This window comes from Schistocerca nitens, chromosome 10, assembly GCF_023898315.1.
Source record: "Schistocerca nitens isolate TAMUIC-IGC-003100 chromosome 10, iqSchNite1.1, whole genome shotgun sequence".
In the NCBI taxonomy this organism is placed as follows: domain Eukaryota; kingdom Metazoa; phylum Arthropoda; class Insecta; order Orthoptera; family Acrididae; genus Schistocerca; species Schistocerca nitens.
In genome coordinates, this window is record NC_064623.1 from 128,021,731 (window position 1) to 128,041,765 (window position 20,035).

Below are 20,035 nucleotides of genomic sequence, written 5' to 3' on the forward strand. Positions count from 1 at the left end.
AGATACATAGATATTACTGCAACACTCACAGCACCAGATCCTACAGTGGGTGATCGTTGAGGTCAGGATCTCGATAGACTGTCAGCCCCAGGCGCAGGCGAGCAGGGGCTAGGTGCAAGACGGGTCGTCTAGCACATGAAGTTTCTAATGAAACATCATTTATAAATTAGCATTTATTGCTCCAAAGTACACGGTTGTTTTAATTCATTGTTGTCAGCAGCAACAGTGGGCAGAACTCATCACGCCAGAATGTGCTCACATTCACACGTGCCAAACCATCTCAGTCACTGCAGCAATGGAGACGAGGATTAGTGCTCGGCAATGTCGAGGGTCACTGGCCACAACTCGGCCAATGTTGTCCGAGCAACCTCGGGCACTAATAGTTTTGGGAAATGGGTAACCGTAGTGCTCTCACTGACATCGTACACGACATCCCGACAGGCACTCACTGGCTCTGCACAGAGCACATGAAGTCGGGCTGAGGCACGCTGTGGCTTCCGACAGAAGTATAACGCGCAGCATCGAAGTATTCCCACAGGCACAGAGAGCAGGTGGTGCCCACGGCATGCCACCTGTGATGACGAATGTCGACCATTCTTTCAACTGGTCAGTTAAGCCACTCGAAGGTCTGTCAGTTGACGCCGCTCACAGCTCTCCCTCAGTCTCGACTCGAACGGCGGCACTGATGTTCGCAGTGACAATGCCACCAGGCAAGAGTTTCTGTTCCGCCAGAGACTGGAGACAGTCTTGACGAGCAGTAGATAAATCAACGTAGGAGCAGCCTGCAGGCTAGTCAGTCGCAGAGTCATATTTCCACTGGAACAGGAGTAATATTTATACCGGATGGCCCTGTACTTTGCCACTTTGTGGCAGCTATGACCACCTGGCCTACCTTTTCTGTCTGGTCAGCTTCTCTGGTCATCCCAGTTTCTGCTAAATGGATGTGTACTTCACCTTTCAAAAGCAGCAGCAGATGCAGTTTTGCAGAGTCAGTATACTGAACAGTTATTCTTTGCATCAAAATTATGCCTCCAATCTGTGTGGTCAACACAATGGCGGCATCCTCCTCTTTGTGTGATGTCATTCTGCTGCATCGGTGCTTTGGACATCCAGCTCTTACAGTGTGTAGCAATAATTTCTGCCACAATATGCAACGTCAGCAGTTCTTCCTTGTTGGCATTCCAGTCAGCTGCTGCGTACTGACCTTCTTTGCTTGTCTCTTACATTACTAGGGAAAAACTCCAAAATTTTACTCAACTACATAAAGCCTATTACTCTGAGGCACTTAATTAGTACCAGTGATATTGAGAAACAGCTGAAATCGCTAGAACTGAACAAAGCTCCACAACCCGACGGAATTCCTATCGGATACTATACAGTATTTATGGGTAAGTTTGCTCCTCTTTCAGCCAAACATACTATGGATGCCTTGAAGAAAAAGCCACCCCAGTGGCTGGAAGAAGGCAGAGGTCACACCTGTCTACCAGAAGAGTAGCAAAAATCATCTAAAAATTTACCACTCAATGTCACTTATGTCTGTCTGTTGTAGAATCTTAGATCATATTTTGAGCTCAAATGTAATGAGGTATCTCTAACAGTGTGACCTCCTCTGTCTCAATCAGATTCCAAAAACATCGACTGCACGAAACTCTGCTCTTGCTTCTCTCACATGACATCCTGAAAGCCACCCATCAAGGTGTTCAGGTAGATGCAGTATTTCTTGACTTCTGGAAAGCATCTGTCTCAGTACCACACATACAGTTATTATCAAAACTACGATGGTATGAGGCACTGAATAAAATTTATAACTGGACTGAGAATTTTGTGGTTGGGAGGACTTAGTGTGTGATCTCCGATGGGCGATCATCAACACAAGTAGATGTAGTATCCTATGATAATACCAATTAATCACAGCTGGAATCAGTCAGCTCATACAAATACCTTTGGGCAACAGTTTGTGAAGATGTGAACTGGAACAATGGAACAATCACATAGGCTCTGTCATAGGTAAAGCAGGTGGCAAACTATGGGGTTCATTGGTAAAATGGAAAAACACAAAGCATCTACAAAAAGTTTTGGGGGAGGGGTGGGGGGTGGGGTAGGGTGGGGTGGGGGGACACTTATGTGACCCATCCTAGAATACTGCTGAAGTGTGTGGGAACCGTATCAAATAGGATTAACACAGCATATAGAACGTACACGAAAAGGGCAGCACAAATGGTCATGTCCACTGGTTCCTAATCTCAGCTTACTCAGTGACCTTAGGCATCTACATTCTAAAATCGTTTATGTACATACCAATTTGTCTTGGGTACGCCAGGTTCAGATTGTTCATGATCTCCACAAACTCTTCCTCACTTTTTGACAAGCGGGGATTAAATTTCTTTTCTTCTCCTACAGTAGATGCAGTCTGACCTGAAATACAAACGAATTTTGAATTCACAAGTATATTAGTCCTTCCCAACGGATGATGGTAGAATAAATATGAAAATATTTGGTGATGTACATAGGTTGAATAAATGCCATAAATAACACATTCATTGACACATACACTTGAGGTATGTGCTAACAAATACAAGGACAGAGGGGAGATCGATATCGCTACATGTTCTTACCAACAAATGATACTTGCAACCAAAAGTTATTTACGTAATATGGGAATAATAACTTCAAAATCTTTAAAAACTGAATAATCAAAATTAGAAGCTTTGCCAAATTTTGTTTGATTCAGTTGATATAGCATGTTGAGGATAACTGTACAGATATTGCTCCTCAGCTTGATATTTTTTTTATTTTGCACACATTGAGCTATATCAAGGGACGATGCACATCTTCGGCACCGAACAGAAATTGTGGTGGCTCTGTGAGGGGAAATACCAGGCCAGTCATGGGAATAAACAGGTATGGATTGCCACAAGAAGTGCAGACTTTCCAAGAATTATTATGTTATGTTATAAGAGGAGGAAGATTAATTAATACTACTCTTGTACAAAGAAGGATAAACATAGTTGTTTACTGTGGTCGATGTATGTAACGAGGAAGAAAATGTATACCTGAATGACTTATAACTAGTGCGGAAAATTATTTATAAAAAAATGTGGTGTAAACTAAATATAAGCAATTATCACAGATTCGGAGTAGTAATCCAAGAGAATGACAGTCACAGAACAGTTGAGCAGATAATACTACATTGGAAAGAATAAGCTAAGACCACACAGGCAGTTTGTCCCAAAGCATACATTCATCAGCAATCAATGTTACGACTTACCCAGTTGTATGATATAAACAAAATTAATAACTGTGGTGGTGCAAGAGAGGATGGGGGAAGGACATGCATTAGGTGAATGCTATTAAGAAGATGCCACAGAAGAAGAAAATATCATCTGTGAAACATATGCTCGAGGCAGCTAAGTGGTGCATGACTGGCACAATAAATGTTAAAATTACATCCAGACTGAGTGCAGTGTTGACTGAACACATGCAATGTCCACATGTGCACTATGGAATCCACTAGTTGCATCCAGCGTCCATGCAATCAAATGTTCCAACTTCATTTTGGCATTCTGCTTAGAAAACTTGTAATGTATATTTCTAGGCAAGATAAGGTTATGCGTTCTACAGCAGTTTCTAGTAATAAGACTTCCTTAGCTGGTAATCTATTACACATATCAGTGTCAGAGACAGTAATTTCATGATTGATAACAAAACATTTCTTTGTGAGTAAATTACATATGATGGAAAAGGTCAGTTGTGTTTTATAATACATTCATTGCACAATGAAATTGTTGCACAGCAGTGTTTTCTGATGGAGAAAAAAGAATGAGTAGTATAAAATAACATCATTTATAATCTATATGCTACTAGCCATACCTATCCACACTTTACTGTGGCTCAGTCTGCTTAAATGGAAGAGAAAGAAAATCGAAAGCACCCTAACAAACTGAAATCACACAAATTTTCTCAGTTCATTAGACTTGAGATCCATCAGTTTCTCTAATCAGTAGTTTCCTCCCATATTTTTCTCAGAGTGATATTCCAAAGTAGTCTTCCAAAATAAACATGCAATGCTCTATGGATTTCAGCCTGTTGTTAATTGTTGATGATGCATGCTGTGATTTTGAGAATGTTAAGTACTCCTGTGTTTTGTAACCAGGTTGATCACATTTGGCTGTCAGTCAAACATTAAATAAGATTATCAGCAAAGACAGGAATTAATGTGCTTTGTCACTTGTCTTCCATTTTTGACAAAACAGGCAAGTCTTCATTCTTTGTCAAAAGCACCAAGCACACATACAAAAGTGAACAAAAAAAGGCATATTTTGGAAGTATCATTGAGAAACCAAACAAAACCTAAATCTGTACTGTATGGCTAGGCAGTGATTTGAACGTTCATCCTTCCAAATGAGTATCCAGTGCCTCACAACCTTGCTACCTCGCTCAGTATCAGTAAAAATGAATGAGAACTGGGCGTGGTGCCAAATGAAATAGAAATGTTCTGGCTGGAGGATAAAATATGCACACAAACACAAAGAAAACTAAGGTAATAGCATGCATTAAGGTGGACAAGCTGGATGGCTACATGTTAAATTTGGTCAAGACACTTGGAAGAGATGAATGAATTTTACGATACACTGATGAGACAAAACATTACGACCATTGCCCATCATTAGATAAAATGCTATTAGCAATGCAGACACGTGTCACAATAAGAAAATATATAAGTGCAGCAGAGATGAACTGGGAATTATTTTAGTGTCGATATAACCCACAAATGGGGAAATCCACTGTAATGAAAGGGCAGATTGTTACGGCCTTGTGCCCAGGAACTGAAATCTCAGGAATGGCAAAGCCAGTTGGCTGTTTGTGTGCGACTGTCTGGAGTTTCTAAGAAAAGTGGTGAAGAACAGTGAAGCTGCGAATTGGCAACAAATTGCCCGAGTTCCTCGCCTCATAACTGGACATGGAGGTTTGAAGCCAACACTCTCTGTAAAGCAGGATAGGTATCGATCTGTGGCAGATCTGATGACAAGAGTACAATGCTGGTACACAAACAAGTGTTTCAGAGCACAGTATTTAGCATGCACTGTCAAACACGGGGCTCGCAGCAGACGACCCTTACGTGTTCCCACTTCGACATGACATCATCACCAATTACGATTGCAGTGGGCACGGCACCAATGAGATTTGACCGTGCATCGACGGAAATGTGTCACTCAATCAGATGAAACACACCCCTCATTACAGCATGTAGACAGTCGTATCCAGAGATGCCATCATACGAGGGAAAGGTTGCTTGAAACTTGCGCTGTGCCAGGAATGCAGGCTGATGGGGCAGTATTATGTTATGGGGAACATTCTCTTCGTCTCCCATGGGACCTGTCGTAGAACTCAAAATCACAATGACAGCTGCAGACTGTGCGAATATTATAGGGGGCATTTGCTTCCCATCAAATACGATGTCTTCCCTGACATCAATGGCATCTTCCAGCAAGATAACTGCTCATGTCACAAGCCCAGAATTGTACTATTAGCATGATAGTGAACTTTTATTCATGTCTTTATCACAAAAGTTGCTCTTCTGAATCCTAAGGAACATATCTGGGAAGCTGTCAGGTACCAGCTCTGCACCCACAAACCACTGGCCAGTAATCTAAGGAAACTGAGTGACAAGTGCACAGATATCTGAGCCCACAAACCTCCGGAGATCTACCAAGGATTTTTTGAATCTGTGCCATGCAGAATCACTGCTTTATTGCATTCCAGAGCTGGACTGACACACTATTAAGCTAGTGGTTGTAATGCTTCAGTTCACCAGTGTAGATAGAGGTAGAATACACTGCACGCATGCACAAGCACCCGTATGGAAACTTTATCCTGGATGACAGCATTGTGCCCACACTGTAGCTGCTCGATTTGGGTGAGAGGTTGTGACAGAACTAATGCGTGAAGGGGGGGGAGAGGGGCCGGTACGTGAGGAGTGCGAGGGAGGGTCTGGAAAGTGTAGCTCCGTGGGGAGGGGGAGAGGGAAGAGGGGGGGCGGGACAGCAGGTGCACTGGATGGGAATGATGTGACACTGGTGAACTCACTCTGATTACACACAGACAGAGCTGTGCACAACACACTGTGTTGTGGAGGAGTGGACTGGGAGAGGGAGAGACAACACAGGAAGGGGAGACTGCAGGTAAGAGTGTCTGGCTGCAAGATGAGTGAAGTTAGGGTCCTGGACGAGGCAGTTGTGGGGCAGGAGCTACCAGAGATCCAGGCCAGGAGGATTACAACTGCCTATCGACAACTCGGAACCTACATTATTTGGTGAGTAGTTATCTTTACTCCCTAAATTATTTATATTCGACTGAGTTGTTCTCGTTTCTACATAAATTTGATAAAAAGGCTTGGAAGCAAGGATCACTTATGGCAAAAGGGTTTTCTATAAATAGAACAAGCTGCTAATCCAAAAACATAAACTTTAGGAACAGAAACAACTCGTGAAAAGCTATCTTTGGAGGACCACTCTACTTGGTTGTGAAATACAACAAGTGTGGAAAACAGAAACTAAACTATAAGGAGCAGGCAAATGAAAACGAGGCAGATGGAAAAAAGTAAACTGTTTAATATTTCCAAAGTAATCAGCATAACTGTTAATAAGTTAAACCCACCGTGAGATGGAAAAATGTTTGCACTGCCTTCAGAACCATGATTGTACCCATGTGTGCACCTCTTTGTCCTAAGCCTTTAGGATCTTTCTTCAGGGGGTCCAAAAATATGGATATCACATCGGGTGAGATTGGGACTGTACGGAGGATGCGTAACAGCTTCCCAGCGGAACTTCTACAGCATTGTCAAAACAACCTCAGCAAAATGTGGGCTCATCCACATGTTACCATGGCTGTTTTGACTATGCTGCTGAGTTTTGCTGGGAATCCCTTACACATCCTCCACACATTCCAAATCTCTCCTCATGCAATTTTCATACTTTTAGAGCCCTGAAGAAAGACTTTGTGGCCATCAATTTGCTTTGGGCTAAGAGGTACACACCTTGGGTACCAGGGTTATGCGAAATATTTTTAGCAGAAATTCAATGTTTTTTTATATTTATAATATAACTAACAATTTTCACAATGCTCTCCATGAGCACTTCTACATTTTTCCATCCTTTGAAATTGTGGTGTCACCGCCAGACACCACACTTGCTAGGTGGTAGCCTTTAAATCGACCGCAGTCCATTAGTATACGTCGGACCCGCGTGTCGCCACTATCAGTGATTGCAGACCGAGCGCCGCCACACGGCAGGTCTAGAGAGACTTCATAGCACTCGCCCCAGTTGTACAGCCGACTTTGCTAGCGATGGTTCACTGACAAAATACGCTCTCATTTGCCGAGACGATAGTTAGCATAGCCTGCTACGACCTAGCAAGGCGCCATTATCAGTTGCTATTGATATTGAAAAGAATGTACAGACAAGAGCTACGTTCAACATTAATGGATTAAAGTTAAGTATTCCACGAGCTACATCCTTTTTTTCTAGTCTAACTTCCTTGTCTTGTTCCAGCCTGCGTGAGCTAAAACGCGTGCCTTTCGGCTTCCTCTTACATTAGTGGGTTGGCCCTCTTGCCATCCACAACATTTTGGCGATGAGGTTTTCCGCGTTCTTATCGATATTGCCCTGATTTACTTGTGTCATGGCTTTGCCACAATCTCCAGATGTACTGTCTGAATCTTATCCCTTGCAGAATCAGCAGACGCAGGCCTTACTGGATGCCCTGGGACAGCTCGTCCAGGGTCAACGTGCAATGCAAAACGATGCGGCAGCCGCCGCTCCACCGCTACCGCAGAAACAATACGCTGTTGCACCAACTTTTCGTCCTTTTGATGCTGCACTGGAAAGCTGGACGGAGTGGTCACGCCAATTTGGATTCCATCTCGCCGCCTACAGAATTCAAGGTAATGAGCGGCAGCCTTTTCTCCTTTCCTCCGTAGGCGTCCAAACGTACCGTGTGATAGTCAAATTATTTCCCCGACGCGACGTAGCAACTCTGTCCTACGACGAAATTTTGTCTGCATTAGATGCATAATTCAAAGACTCAGTCAATGTAGTTGCCAAACCGTATACCTTCTTTCGTACAAAATGTACGGCAAGTCAGACTATTAGGGAGTGGGTTGCAACTTTGCAAGGCCTTACTAGGGATTGTGCTTTTGAGTGTCAATGTGGACTCCCTTATTCAGATACTATGGTACGTGGTGAAATTGCACAGAACGTTTCTGATGTTCGTATAAGGGAACAGATTTTGAAACTAGTCAATCCCTCCCTTCAACAAGTGATGGACATATTGGATCGGCAGGACACACTTGACTTTGCTCAGGAATCATTTGAAACTTCACCAGCCGTGTGTCACATTAACCGGCCCGACGGGCACGCTGCACGGATCGGTAAACAGCCCTCGCGCCCGTCCGCGCAGCTGCCACCAGGCTCTCAGCCACGTGTGCCGCGCAGGCAAGCAAATGCAGTGCTAAAATCATGCCCGCGGTGTGCCACTAGACCTTCGCGTGAGAATTGCCCATCACGCCAAGCTATTTGCTTTTTCTGTAATAAAAAAGGACATGTTCAGAGTGTTTGCCAGAAAAAGCTCAGATCGGACACTCACAACCATTCCAGGCCCTTTGCTTCGCGCCAGAATCGGAATCGAACCAAGAATACTCTGGCTCGTGAACCTTGGCCCATGGAAATTCATGTAGTTCATTCCACTCTGCCCAGTGCCACTCCCTCTAACAGTGACTGTGTTCGTCCCACAACTAGTGTGCGTCGACATCGACGGAAATCCCGACACGTCACAAGTGATTTTGTACCAGTGTCAGTTCACGTTGCACGAGACAGTCACTCTTGTCATCAGCAGGACAATAAACTTTTTGTAGACTTGGACATTAACGGCAAAGTGATACCATTCCAGCTCGATACCGGAGCTGCAGTTTCACTGATCAATCAAGACACGTACAAACAGCTGGGCACACCTCCGTTGCGTGCCGCAAATGTTAAGCTAACTGCATATTCAGGTCACGGGCTCCCTGTGTTAGGACAGTGCAGCCTTCTTGCAACATACAAAGGACAAACAAAACTTGTGTCATTGTATGTCCTTCGTTCTTCTTCTGCAGTGAACTTGTTTGGTTTAGATTTATTTCAGTTGTTTAACTTGTCTATAGTCAATCAGGTCCTATCAGTGAACCAGACTGTGCCTTCAGACAGTGTTTCTCGTCTATGTGAAGAGTTTGCAGACATTTTTGCACCGGGCCTTGGTTGCGCTAAGAACTATGAAGCACATTTGGAACTGAAAGTAAACGCGCAACCGAAATTTTTCAGAGCGCGCAATGTTCCCCATGCATTGCGTGATGAGGTCGCAAGAACATTAAACGATTTGGAATCACAAGGTGTGATTGAACGTGTGCAGGCTTCTCTCTGGGCGTCACTGTTAGTAATTTTGCCAAAACCTTCTGGAAAATTGAGACTTTGTGTGGACTTCAAGGCAACAGTGAATGCCCGCCCGGAAGATCTTTTTGACAAACTGTGCCCGGGTAAATATTTTTCGAAGTTGGACCTAGCAGATGCGTACTTGCAAATACCGGTGGACGAAGAATCCCAGTGCGTTTTGGTGGTTAACACGCATCTTGGTTTGTATCGATTCAAACGACTGCCATTCGGGTGTGCATCCGCCCCTGCATTGTTTCAGCAATATCTGCAAACTGTTTGTGCGTCGGTCCCTACGGCAGCAAACTATCTGGACGATATTGTGGTCCCTGGAAAGTCAGAAGAAGAACATTTAGCCAATCTCAGAACATTATTTCAGGTCTTGCGACAAAATGGTCTTTGCTTGCGGAAGGACAAATGTGTGTTTTTTGCTCGCGACTTACCCTACCTGGGACATGTACTCAATGGCCAAGGCATACATCCCAGTCCAGAGCACCTCCGTGCCATACAAGACTTGCCTTCGCCGCAGAATTTGAAGCAGCTACAAAGTGTGCTGGGAAAAATTAATTATTATCATCGCTTTGTGCGCCACGCCTCTTCCATTTCAGCTCCGCTTCATCGCTTACGCCGTAAAGGTGTTCCGTTCGTCTGGACGACGGAATGCAAACGCGCCTTTCGCCAGTTGAAATCGGCGTTGCTTTCCAATACTTGCCTTACGCCATTCGATTCCTAGAAACCCCTTTTGTTGATGGTAGATGCATCAGATTTCGGGATCGGTGCTGTGCTTGCGCACAAAGATGGATTGCACAATCGCCCTATTGCCTTTGCGTCCAAATTGCTCTCGTCTGCGCAAAGAAATTATTCACAGATCGAGAAAGAAGCATTGGCTCTCGTATTTGGTGTTACTAAGTTTCATGATTTCTTGTGTGGTCGTCACTTTACCATCATCACAGACCACAAACCTTTGACATCGCTTTTTCATCTGAACAAGCCTGTACCTCCACGTACAGCGCAGAAATTCATTCGCTGGTCTATTTTCCTCTCGTAGTACCGCTACAGTATCTTGTATCGGTCCACTGCTAAGAACGGAAACGCCGATGCGTTGTCCCGTTTGCCTGTTGCTGAGGATAGAGCATTCAATTCCTCCGAACTTGCTTGCATGTTCATTGATGAGGAAACCGATGACGTGGTCGAATCATTTCCGATTGATTTTCGTCGTGTAGCTACAGCCACAGCTGCTGACCCTGTCCTTGCTACCGTTCTGCGTTTTGTTGCCACGCAATGGCCCTTGTCAAAGTCACGGATCGAGGAGCCGTTGGTTCGCCGATTTTTTGCTCACAACGAGAGACTTTTTGTACGATGTGGTGTTTTGCTGTTGCGTTCTGATAATGATGAGTCCAGGGTTGTGGTCCCACGTTCGTTACCGTCCTCTGTCTTACGGCTTCTCCACCAAGGACATTGGGGTATAGTGCGAATGAAACAACTTGCTCGTCAACACTGTACTTGGTTCGGAATCGATGCTGCGATTACGAATATGTGCTCTTCTTGCATGTCGTGTGCCGAACAACAATCCGCACCACCGCGGAAATTCTTTGCATGGCCAAAAGCCACTTCCCCTTGGCAACGCTTACACATCGATTTTGCTGGTCCATTCTGGAATGCTCGATGGTTGGTTGTAGTAGATTCCTTTAGTAATTTTCCTTTCGTTGTCCGGATGTCTTCCACGACGTCATCTGCCACCATCCAAGCGCTATCTGCTATCTTTTGCATTGAAGGTCTGCCACAGACTATTGTTTCCGACAATGGCCCACAATTCATGTCCGCAAAATTTCAGTCATTCTGCAAGGCCAATGGTATTCAACATCTGACATCCGCGCCGTTTTCACCTCAGTCAAACAGTGCTGCTGAACGATTGGTCAGGACTTTCCAAGTCCCAGATGTTGAAGTTGAAAGAGTCGCATTCTCGGGAGGACGAGTTATTTTTTGTCCTCGTATCGCTCACAGCCCCGAGATGGTCGCTCGCCGTCTGAGTTGCTCCACGGTCGTCCTCAATGAACCTTGATGTCTTTGCTATATCCGCCGCATCAGGTTCCTGTGCAGCGGCAGACACCTGCTTTTGCTCCGGGCTACGTTGTCTACTATCGTCACTATCGAGGTTCACGGCGTTGGCTCGAAGGGCGCATTCTTCGCTGCCTCGGCCGCGCTATGTATCTGGTTTTGGGGGCCTCTGGTGAGGTGCGCCGGCATCTCAACCAGCTGCGTCTCTGTTGTCGCACGGGATCTGCCGCTCCCCGTCTGCTTTCAGCGACGGTGCCGTCCGGTCAGCACCCTGGGGACCCATCTACTGGCTCGCCTCAGCCCCAGGTGTTACCGACGCTGCCTTCCATTTTGCCCCATGGCGAAGCGCCGCCACCGCCGCCTGTTCTCCTGCCGGCGACGCCCGCAGTGGATGCGTCGATGCAACCGCCGGGCGCCTCCCAGGGTCACGCGCAGCCGATCACTTCCCGTGACCGGATGTCCTCCGACACGGAACTATTGCCCGCGCCGGACCATATGTCGTCTTCGCCCGTCGGGTGCCCCGGCCTGATGGAGGTCGACCCTTCGGCCCCTCCTGTCTCTCTGCGGGCGCATACACCGTATGTTGGCGTGCACCCTGTAGCAGGTTTTCAGGCGTTTCCTAGCTCCCCTCAGACCGAATGGCAGGGTGCGGGTGGCACAGCCTCGCCTGTTGTTAGGCTCCCCACCTCGTCGCATACGTCAACATGGGGTCCTGCCCACGGCGGGCGGAAGCCTTATAACACAACCGTACGCCGATTTGTGGGGGAGGAATGTGGTGTCACCACCAGACACCACACTTGCTAGGTGCTAGCCTTTAAATCGGCCGCGGTCCATTAGTATACGTCGGACCCGCGTGTCGCCACTATCAGTGATTGCAGACCGAGCGCCGCCACACGGCAGGTCTAGAGAGACTTCATAGCACTCGCCCCAGTTGTACAGCCAACTTTGCTAGCGATGGTTCACTGACAAAATACGCTCTCATTCGCAGAGACGATAGTTAGCATAGCCTTCAGCTACGTCATTTGCTACGACCTAGCAAGGCGCCATTATCAGTTGCTATTGTTATTGTAAAGAATGTACAGACAAGAGCTACGTTCAACATTAATGGATTAAAGTTAAGTATTCAAACAGCTACATCATTTTTTTCTAGTCTAACTTCCTTGTCCTGTTCCAGACCTCACGCCAGCCTGCGTGAGCTAAAACGCGTGCCTTTCGGCTTCCTCTTACATTAGTGGGTTGGCCCTCTTGCCAATCCACAATTGAAATCACTTCAAAAATATCTCAGTCCTAAATTCTTTGGGGAAGCTGCTTGGGTCACTGTTGTATGTTGTGATAGTCCCTTTGCTGCCCACAAATTCTTTTCTTCGTGTTTGGGAACAGGAGTCATACTGAGTAAGATCAGGTGCAGGAACACACAAACTTTTTCCTTCTCCACAAAGTCCACTACTCTGGAAGTCCTGAGTGCTGAGGCATGGTTGAGGTGCAAGAGGAGGTGACCCTCTTCGACTTTAGGTGCTGTGACCTTCATGTGGTAATGACTTTCGGCAGACATTCAGTCACATACCACTCGTCAGTGACTGTGTGACTTACGTCAAAGGTCACAGAGGTGAGATGACCCATCTTGGTGAAGAAAGTGGCCACCAGTGGCTTTCCAGAGCTCCTACTTCTCCGAACATTTGGGGATGGTTCCTTACCACAAAAGCAACATAGTCAAGATTGCCACTTACCTTCAGGGTCATAATGGTAAATGGTACACCAATGTTTTGTAACCTGTGACAATACTGTAAGTGTCTTTGGGCCACCCTTTGTCAAATTTTTCAAGCGTAAAGTAATACCAACCCATTCTTCTGTGTTTTGGGTCTTTTGCCAGGTGATGTCACACCCAACAGGCACATATTTTGGTTAGACCTAAATGATCATAAATAATAGTCTGTGTCAAAGTCATCCAATATTTAAGGTCCCATCAATGTCACAAAATGTGAGATGAGGATCATCTTCGATAATTTTCCTCACAGTATCAGTGTTTTCTCGGATCACTGCCACTGCTGGACGACTGTGACAGGGTTCAATCTCCAAACAACTGCGACAGATATTCCTGACCCTTGGAAAACTCACAAAACCAATTTACAATGGTGGCATTAGAAGAGGTAGAATCAGCAAAAACAGGTACCAGAGAATAGTGGCATTTTTCTGCAGTTAACTTCTTTCTGTAGTCATAATAAATCTTTGCACGACAATCACGAATCAACACATCCATCTCACACTGTGTCAGATTCAGCACTGCTTGTGGCTTTGCTTACCATTCGCAGTATGTTTTGAAATCCAGTGGTGAGGGAACTGGTGCCCACACACTCCAAGGTTGAGAGACAATGCTCTTTCAAACTGAAACAATCCCACTGACATCAGACTTCCTGTTTGAGAGGGGCTAAAAACTTTCTGCACAGCCCTCATACAATCCAGTTCCACAGGCAACTGGAAACATTTTTCTATGAAGGCAGTGACTGTCTTGTCTCACAGCAGAATAAATACTGTTATTGAAATAATAAACAGTTTACTTTTTCCGTCTGTCTTGTTTTCATTTGACTGCTCCTTACCGTAGAAACCCTTGTAGAGGAGGCTGCTGAAGACTGGATGGATGACTGAGTAAGGAATGAAGATGTCCTACAATGAGTCAAGCAGAAGGGAAAAAACTGTAACAAAGAACACCATCAACTGGAAGAGATAGTTGGGAACATTAATATGACACATGTCACTGATAACATCTGTAGTTGACAAAATAGTGGAAGGAATGTATCAGGCGACTGGTGATGTAGGATACAACAGTTATGCGGAAATGAAAAGGATAGCTGGCAAGCAAAAGGGCTGGGGAACTGCATCATTAAGACCTTATGATTGATGACTGAACCAACAATGTGATATTCCAATCACAATTGAAACCAATTGTATTGAAGTTTTATTGCAGCTGGGGTTCTGCTTTCCACATTGACACCATCCCTCAATTGGTAACTGGCTCTCACTATAAACATGGAAAAAATGGTCAAACATATTAAGTCTATGAAAGAAAAAATGAACCAGAAAACTACCACAAAATCCCTCAGCCGTTCATGAAGTTCAAAATCATGCTTTGTCTGCTATTATGGGTAAAGAATGTGTGGACTTTTTGAATATGCACATCTCAAAACAATGTAAAATCTGTTACAGCTGTTATTGCTTGTCTTTGATATTCTTAAAATAAAACTTAATTTGATCCACCTTAGACTTTTAGAAATGTTTTTCTCTTCATTTACATTGTTTCTTGGCTCTTTTGAAATTCACAACAACAATTTTCACCATCAACGAAGATGTAATGTTTTTCAAGTGAAAATATGCCGCATTTTTACGTTTAACAGCTGAGAACAAAGTCTACTGGAAATTATTATCAAACTGTGGCTTGATGGATGTTTATGGCAATAGTTCAAGGGAGTGCAGCATTGGTTTTGCAGGTAATTCTACATGACATCTAGCAACATTTTACCATTCTTTCTGAGACACCAAAATCCTGCATTACTTCTTTTATAGTTCACCTTTGAGGTGATAATGTCAAAATCTTCAATATTGCTGACTGCTTTGACAACTACATCTTTTCATTCAGTTCTTTAATCAATAGCCTACGTTCTAAGCATTCAGGACATGCCTTACTTTGCCAGGTGTTTGAAAATCTTTTGGATCAGTCTCCCCCGCAGCAGAAATGTTGATGAAGGATCAGATGTGGATTATGAGGAATGTATTTCATTTGTTTCATTTTATGACTATGTCGAATCCAACTCCTGTTGTAATTGTTTTTTAGCTGCAAATTGTCGTCGAAGCCTTCGTCATAGCTTTCAAATGGTTCAAATGGCTCTAAGCACATGGGACTTAACTTCTGAGGTCATCAGCCCCTAGAACTTAGAACTACTTAAACCTAACTAACCTAAGGACATCACACACATCCATGCCCAAGGCAGGATTCGAACCTGTGACCATAGCGGTCGCGCGGTTCCAGACTGTAGCGCCTAGAACCGCTCGGCCACCCTGGCCGGCCATAGCTTTCAAATGATCCACTGTTGCAAAGTAACAACCCAGAATACCTTTTATACAGATTGGTGTTTCAGACAAAAAGGATTACAACAGAATTTCTGTAGAAGTTCATACTTTCCAAAAGCAACGCTTTATGAAAAAAACATATTTTGGCAAGACATAATTCAATTCTTCGATGAAGTAATTGTTGCTTTTGTGCTAAAAATTCTTTTATTTCTTTGACATCTTTTTGAGATGCAAATGTTGCCAGGTGACATGCAGAATTACCTGCAAAATGAATGCTGCAATGTACTGAAATGTTGTATTGAATATCCATCAAGCTGGGTGAATTTCCAAAATAGTGAGAAAGAGCCTAAATGAACAGATAAATTTCTGGAAAGTCACAGGCAGAGGTAATTAATTTTTATTTTGAGGAAAATAAAGCCAATCAGTGACAGCTCCAACAGAGTTTACATCTTTCCAAATGTGCAGATTTAAAAAGTCAACACATTCTTTGCTTGTAATGGCAGTCAAGTATGATGTTTTTGAACTTCTTTATTGTCTTTCAACTAGTTTGTCATAAAAATAAAATAAGCTTTTCCTTATCAAACAAAATGAGCTCTTTTCAGTGGTGCAAACAAAAACTTAATCTGAGATTTGAAGACCACAAAAAATTTATGAATACATATTTTGAATTAACTTTAATATCATGCTGGCTGGCTGCAAATGAGCAAAAAATCGCTATCAGAAAGTCATTCTATCATATAATAAAAGCTGCCAAAACATTATCAAAATTTGTCACAACAGGATTTCTGAGCAACTGTGATAAATCTGCTGGACGCTGAGCAATTTTCAGCAACTAGGTTGTCGTACCAAAAGAAGTTGAGGAAAATCACCAAGTTTCAGCATGAGAATCCCCTAAATCACGAGCAACAGTAAAGCAAACTTGGTAATTTATTCGTATCTGTCACAATAGGGAAAAACTGACTACACTGTACTAGATACTGAGCTGCAATCTGGTACAGTTTCATGTAAGGCCTAGATGTACATCCTGCAAAACTTTCATTAAAACTACACATTTCATCTCCTCATGGTAAGGAGTGGCCATCAACTACATTATGTTGCACAGCAGGCTTCACAACTGGATGCTCTAGATGACTAGTTGTCACCTACCATCACAAGCATATTTTATTTCATCTGGAATTTTCTGTCAATGTATATTAAGAACTTTGTCAAAACTGGACAAATGTGTTATATCGTGTAAATGGGTGCATCTTTAGATGATTAAGTAAGATACTATTACAGCTTCACTGAAGTCACTTATCATATGACAAGTTCCTTACCTTTATAGTCATGCGCAGGGAAGATGCGGAACGTGTCTGGCAGGGTGAAGATCTGCGTGTGCACTGAGTGGTACAATGTATGGGGGTTACCCTCCTGGAAATCTGTCCGCCCACAACCGCGGATAAGGACAGCATCACCAGTAAACACGAGCCCTTGATCGTGGCTGACATATGTAACACACCCTGTAGAGAAAAAATTCATTTGCCAACCACTGTGTTCCATAGCTACAGTTACAGATGTGGAACGAGTCGAGGTATACATTAACACTGAAAATAAACTGTTACAAATTGCATTAACAAATACTATTAAATTACTCCGAACTGCTGCTGCTTACTCAGACCACATTTTACGTAGAAAATTCAGCTGGTAACTGCCACTTTGAAAACAGCTCCTGTTGCTTCAGTTTTGTTAAACAACTGGTTTTATCTCTTACTGCTTTCTTAATACTTAATACACATAATGGCATTTATCATAGAATATCAGTTGTCTACACTTGCAACAAGGCAGGTCTGTTTACAGAGAATATTGTTACTTATCATGCATTTCACCAAATCCTCAACTCTTCACTCCAGATGACAACATAATTCTTCTGAATTTTCTTGCCTTGTGTGTGATGGGAGCTTGTTGATGGCCTTTGAACAAGAATATATATCCCCACACAGAACATTACTCAGTGGCCAAAGTCTGCATGGAAATTATTTTTGTCTGGAAATTACAGTTCCAGCACTAGTATTAAGAAGTAAACATACTGTGCAGTAAATGTAAGAATTCTATATCTCTTAAGAGGCCTTTAAAAGGTGTACAGCTGTCTACTATACAAAGTAGCCTCACTGCTCAATGCTGCTAAATGACTACTTTATCAATATGCCGACTCCATTTTAGTACCTTACACAGTTGGACTCTCAAAGAATTTTACATGTGATGATAATTTAGTATGTAACCATTAATGTTAATTTGTGGTACAAATATGTTACTTTTGTTTGCTTGAAACTGCAATATAACTATGTAAGACCTTCAATCACAGATTCACGAGATTACTGTAAGGGTACAAGCAGTTTATCATATGGCACTTCAAAGGTTTCTGAACTTAGCTTAAGCTCCGTAACCCTTGTGGAAGCTGACAACTATATGCAAGGACACTGTGTTACTATGCTATGATTCTACAATATTTTTTTCAAGGTCATGCTGTCTTGTATACAGGTGAACATTTGTAAGTAACTGTCACTTTACTTGCAAGTCATGGACACCAGATCAGAATATTACACACAAAAACCATATTCTAATGTGTACCTGTACTGCCTAGCTAAAGATTTAACATACACAATTGTTTTCAAGGGCCAGTTTTCATCTCACAATTATCGGTTATTAATAAGAACACAAAATACATAATACAAAATAGAAAACGAAAAAAAATTGCAGTAACATTTAACAACATATGTTTCAAATTTTAAAATTTTACCAACCATTTGTATGCCCTGGAGTCGGTCGGACTTCAAGTTTGTGCCTCCCAAATTCAACATTCTGGTACGGATCAACGAACACATCAGCCATTGCACCACTAGCACGTGATATCAGGCTACGAGACCCGGGCAGGAGTCTCTTTAGAAGGCCAGTTCCTGTTATATGGTCAGCATGTACATGTGTATTCACTGCAACAAAAGATGGAATTTCTTTGGTATGGTGAAACCAATTGGGGACAACAGTAGTTCAAAAACTTTAGTTAAGGCTGTCTTCTTCTCTATGATTAACAGATGTCTCCTCATCCTATCTTTGAATTTCTCACAAGACATAACTGAAGCAACTGCACATCACACATGTTGAGTTTGTCTCATAGATGAAAGGGAGCTAAAGTAACAGGGAAGGATGAACAGAGGTGTGGGGCGGGTTATGCTGCAAAACACACACACACACACACACACACACACACACACACACACACACACACACAGTGTGTACTAATCACACACTTTCACGTGGCCTCTATACCCCATGTGGAAAATGCTGGGAGTGATGTTTTTGACTGGCTTGTAGCGAATTGGCTGCTGGGACAAGTCCCACCACCTCATCCATGGGCAGCCGTTTTACAGCTTATAAAAGAAAAATACATGTAATGTGTCAAGGTGTTGTAGAAGTGACACGAAAGTTGATGGCGAATTGCTATATGGACCAGGAAGTCTTTTTCCCTCATTTTCATGAATAACAACAACAACAACAACAACAACAACAAAAAACCCTATATGTGACACTACAAATGAATAAACACTACTTTCAGAATAGCTACTTACTGTTCCAGTACACAATACTGTTATGTACGTTAAGGTTGATGGCAACCATAAACATTCTGAAGCAGCACAAAACTGGTTGACTTTCACCAACAAGAGTGTGGCCAAATGAAACTGTGTGATTAGTAAAATACACCATCTCTGTCAAGATGACAGTATTAACTCTTAAACTTTTTTGTTAATGCCTTGCTCCCTAGTTCCTAACCACTACCCACCTTAGTGGCCAAACAATAATGTAATCTGCAACATTGCACAGTCAATAGTGAAGGTTGTCTTTTTCAGATGTCACCCATACTTTGAAACAATAAGTACCATTACTGAGTGAGTCAACTGTTGTAACAACACAACCAAGAATGTTAGTACAACTTTATTATACTGTGGCATGTATGCCACTCACCATAACATACACTGAACTCAATAAGACAAGGCAAATATATGCAAGAGTGTAGCTTGGCAGGGTTTAAATAGACCCTTGCCTGTTGCAGGCTCTATAAGAAGTTCACAAAAAGGTTCAAATGGCTCTGAGCACATGGGACTTAACATCTGTGGTCATCAGTCCCCTAGACCTTAGAACTACTTAAACCTAACTAACCAAAGAACATCACACACATCCATGCCCGAGGCAGGATTCGAACCTGGGACCGTAGCGGTCATGCGGTTCCAGACTGAAGTGCCTAGAACCGCATGGCCACACCGGCCGGCAAGAAGTTCGCAGTATTGCTCTTTTGCAGTGCACTCTCGTAGGTGACAACACACAGCTAATGCGTGCACACTTCATTCCTCTTCCCTCAGGGAACAGCTTGAATTAGTGAGATGTCCATGGCGTCTTCCACCTGACCGAGATGACATGTCGGTACT

General features: G+C 43.3%; 1 protein-coding gene across 2 annotated transcripts in view; it reads right to left on the reverse strand.

Moving 5' to 3' along the window:
• Window positions 1-20,035, reverse strand: part of LOC126210047 (persulfide dioxygenase ETHE1, mitochondrial) — a 72,509-nt gene that overhangs the window by 32,490 nt on the left and 19,984 nt on the right. For both annotated transcript variants that reach the window (XM_049939157.1, XM_049939156.1), the window contains 3 exons: window positions 18,359-18,544; window positions 16,895-17,077; window positions 2,299-2,415 (listed from right to left, as the gene is read on the reverse strand). In XM_049939157.1, the coding sequence (XP_049795114.1) occupies window positions 2,299-2,415; window positions 16,895-17,077; window positions 18,359-18,544 (486 nt within the window). The remainder of the gene's footprint in view (window positions 1-2,298; window positions 2,416-16,894; window positions 17,078-18,358; window positions 18,545-20,035) is intronic.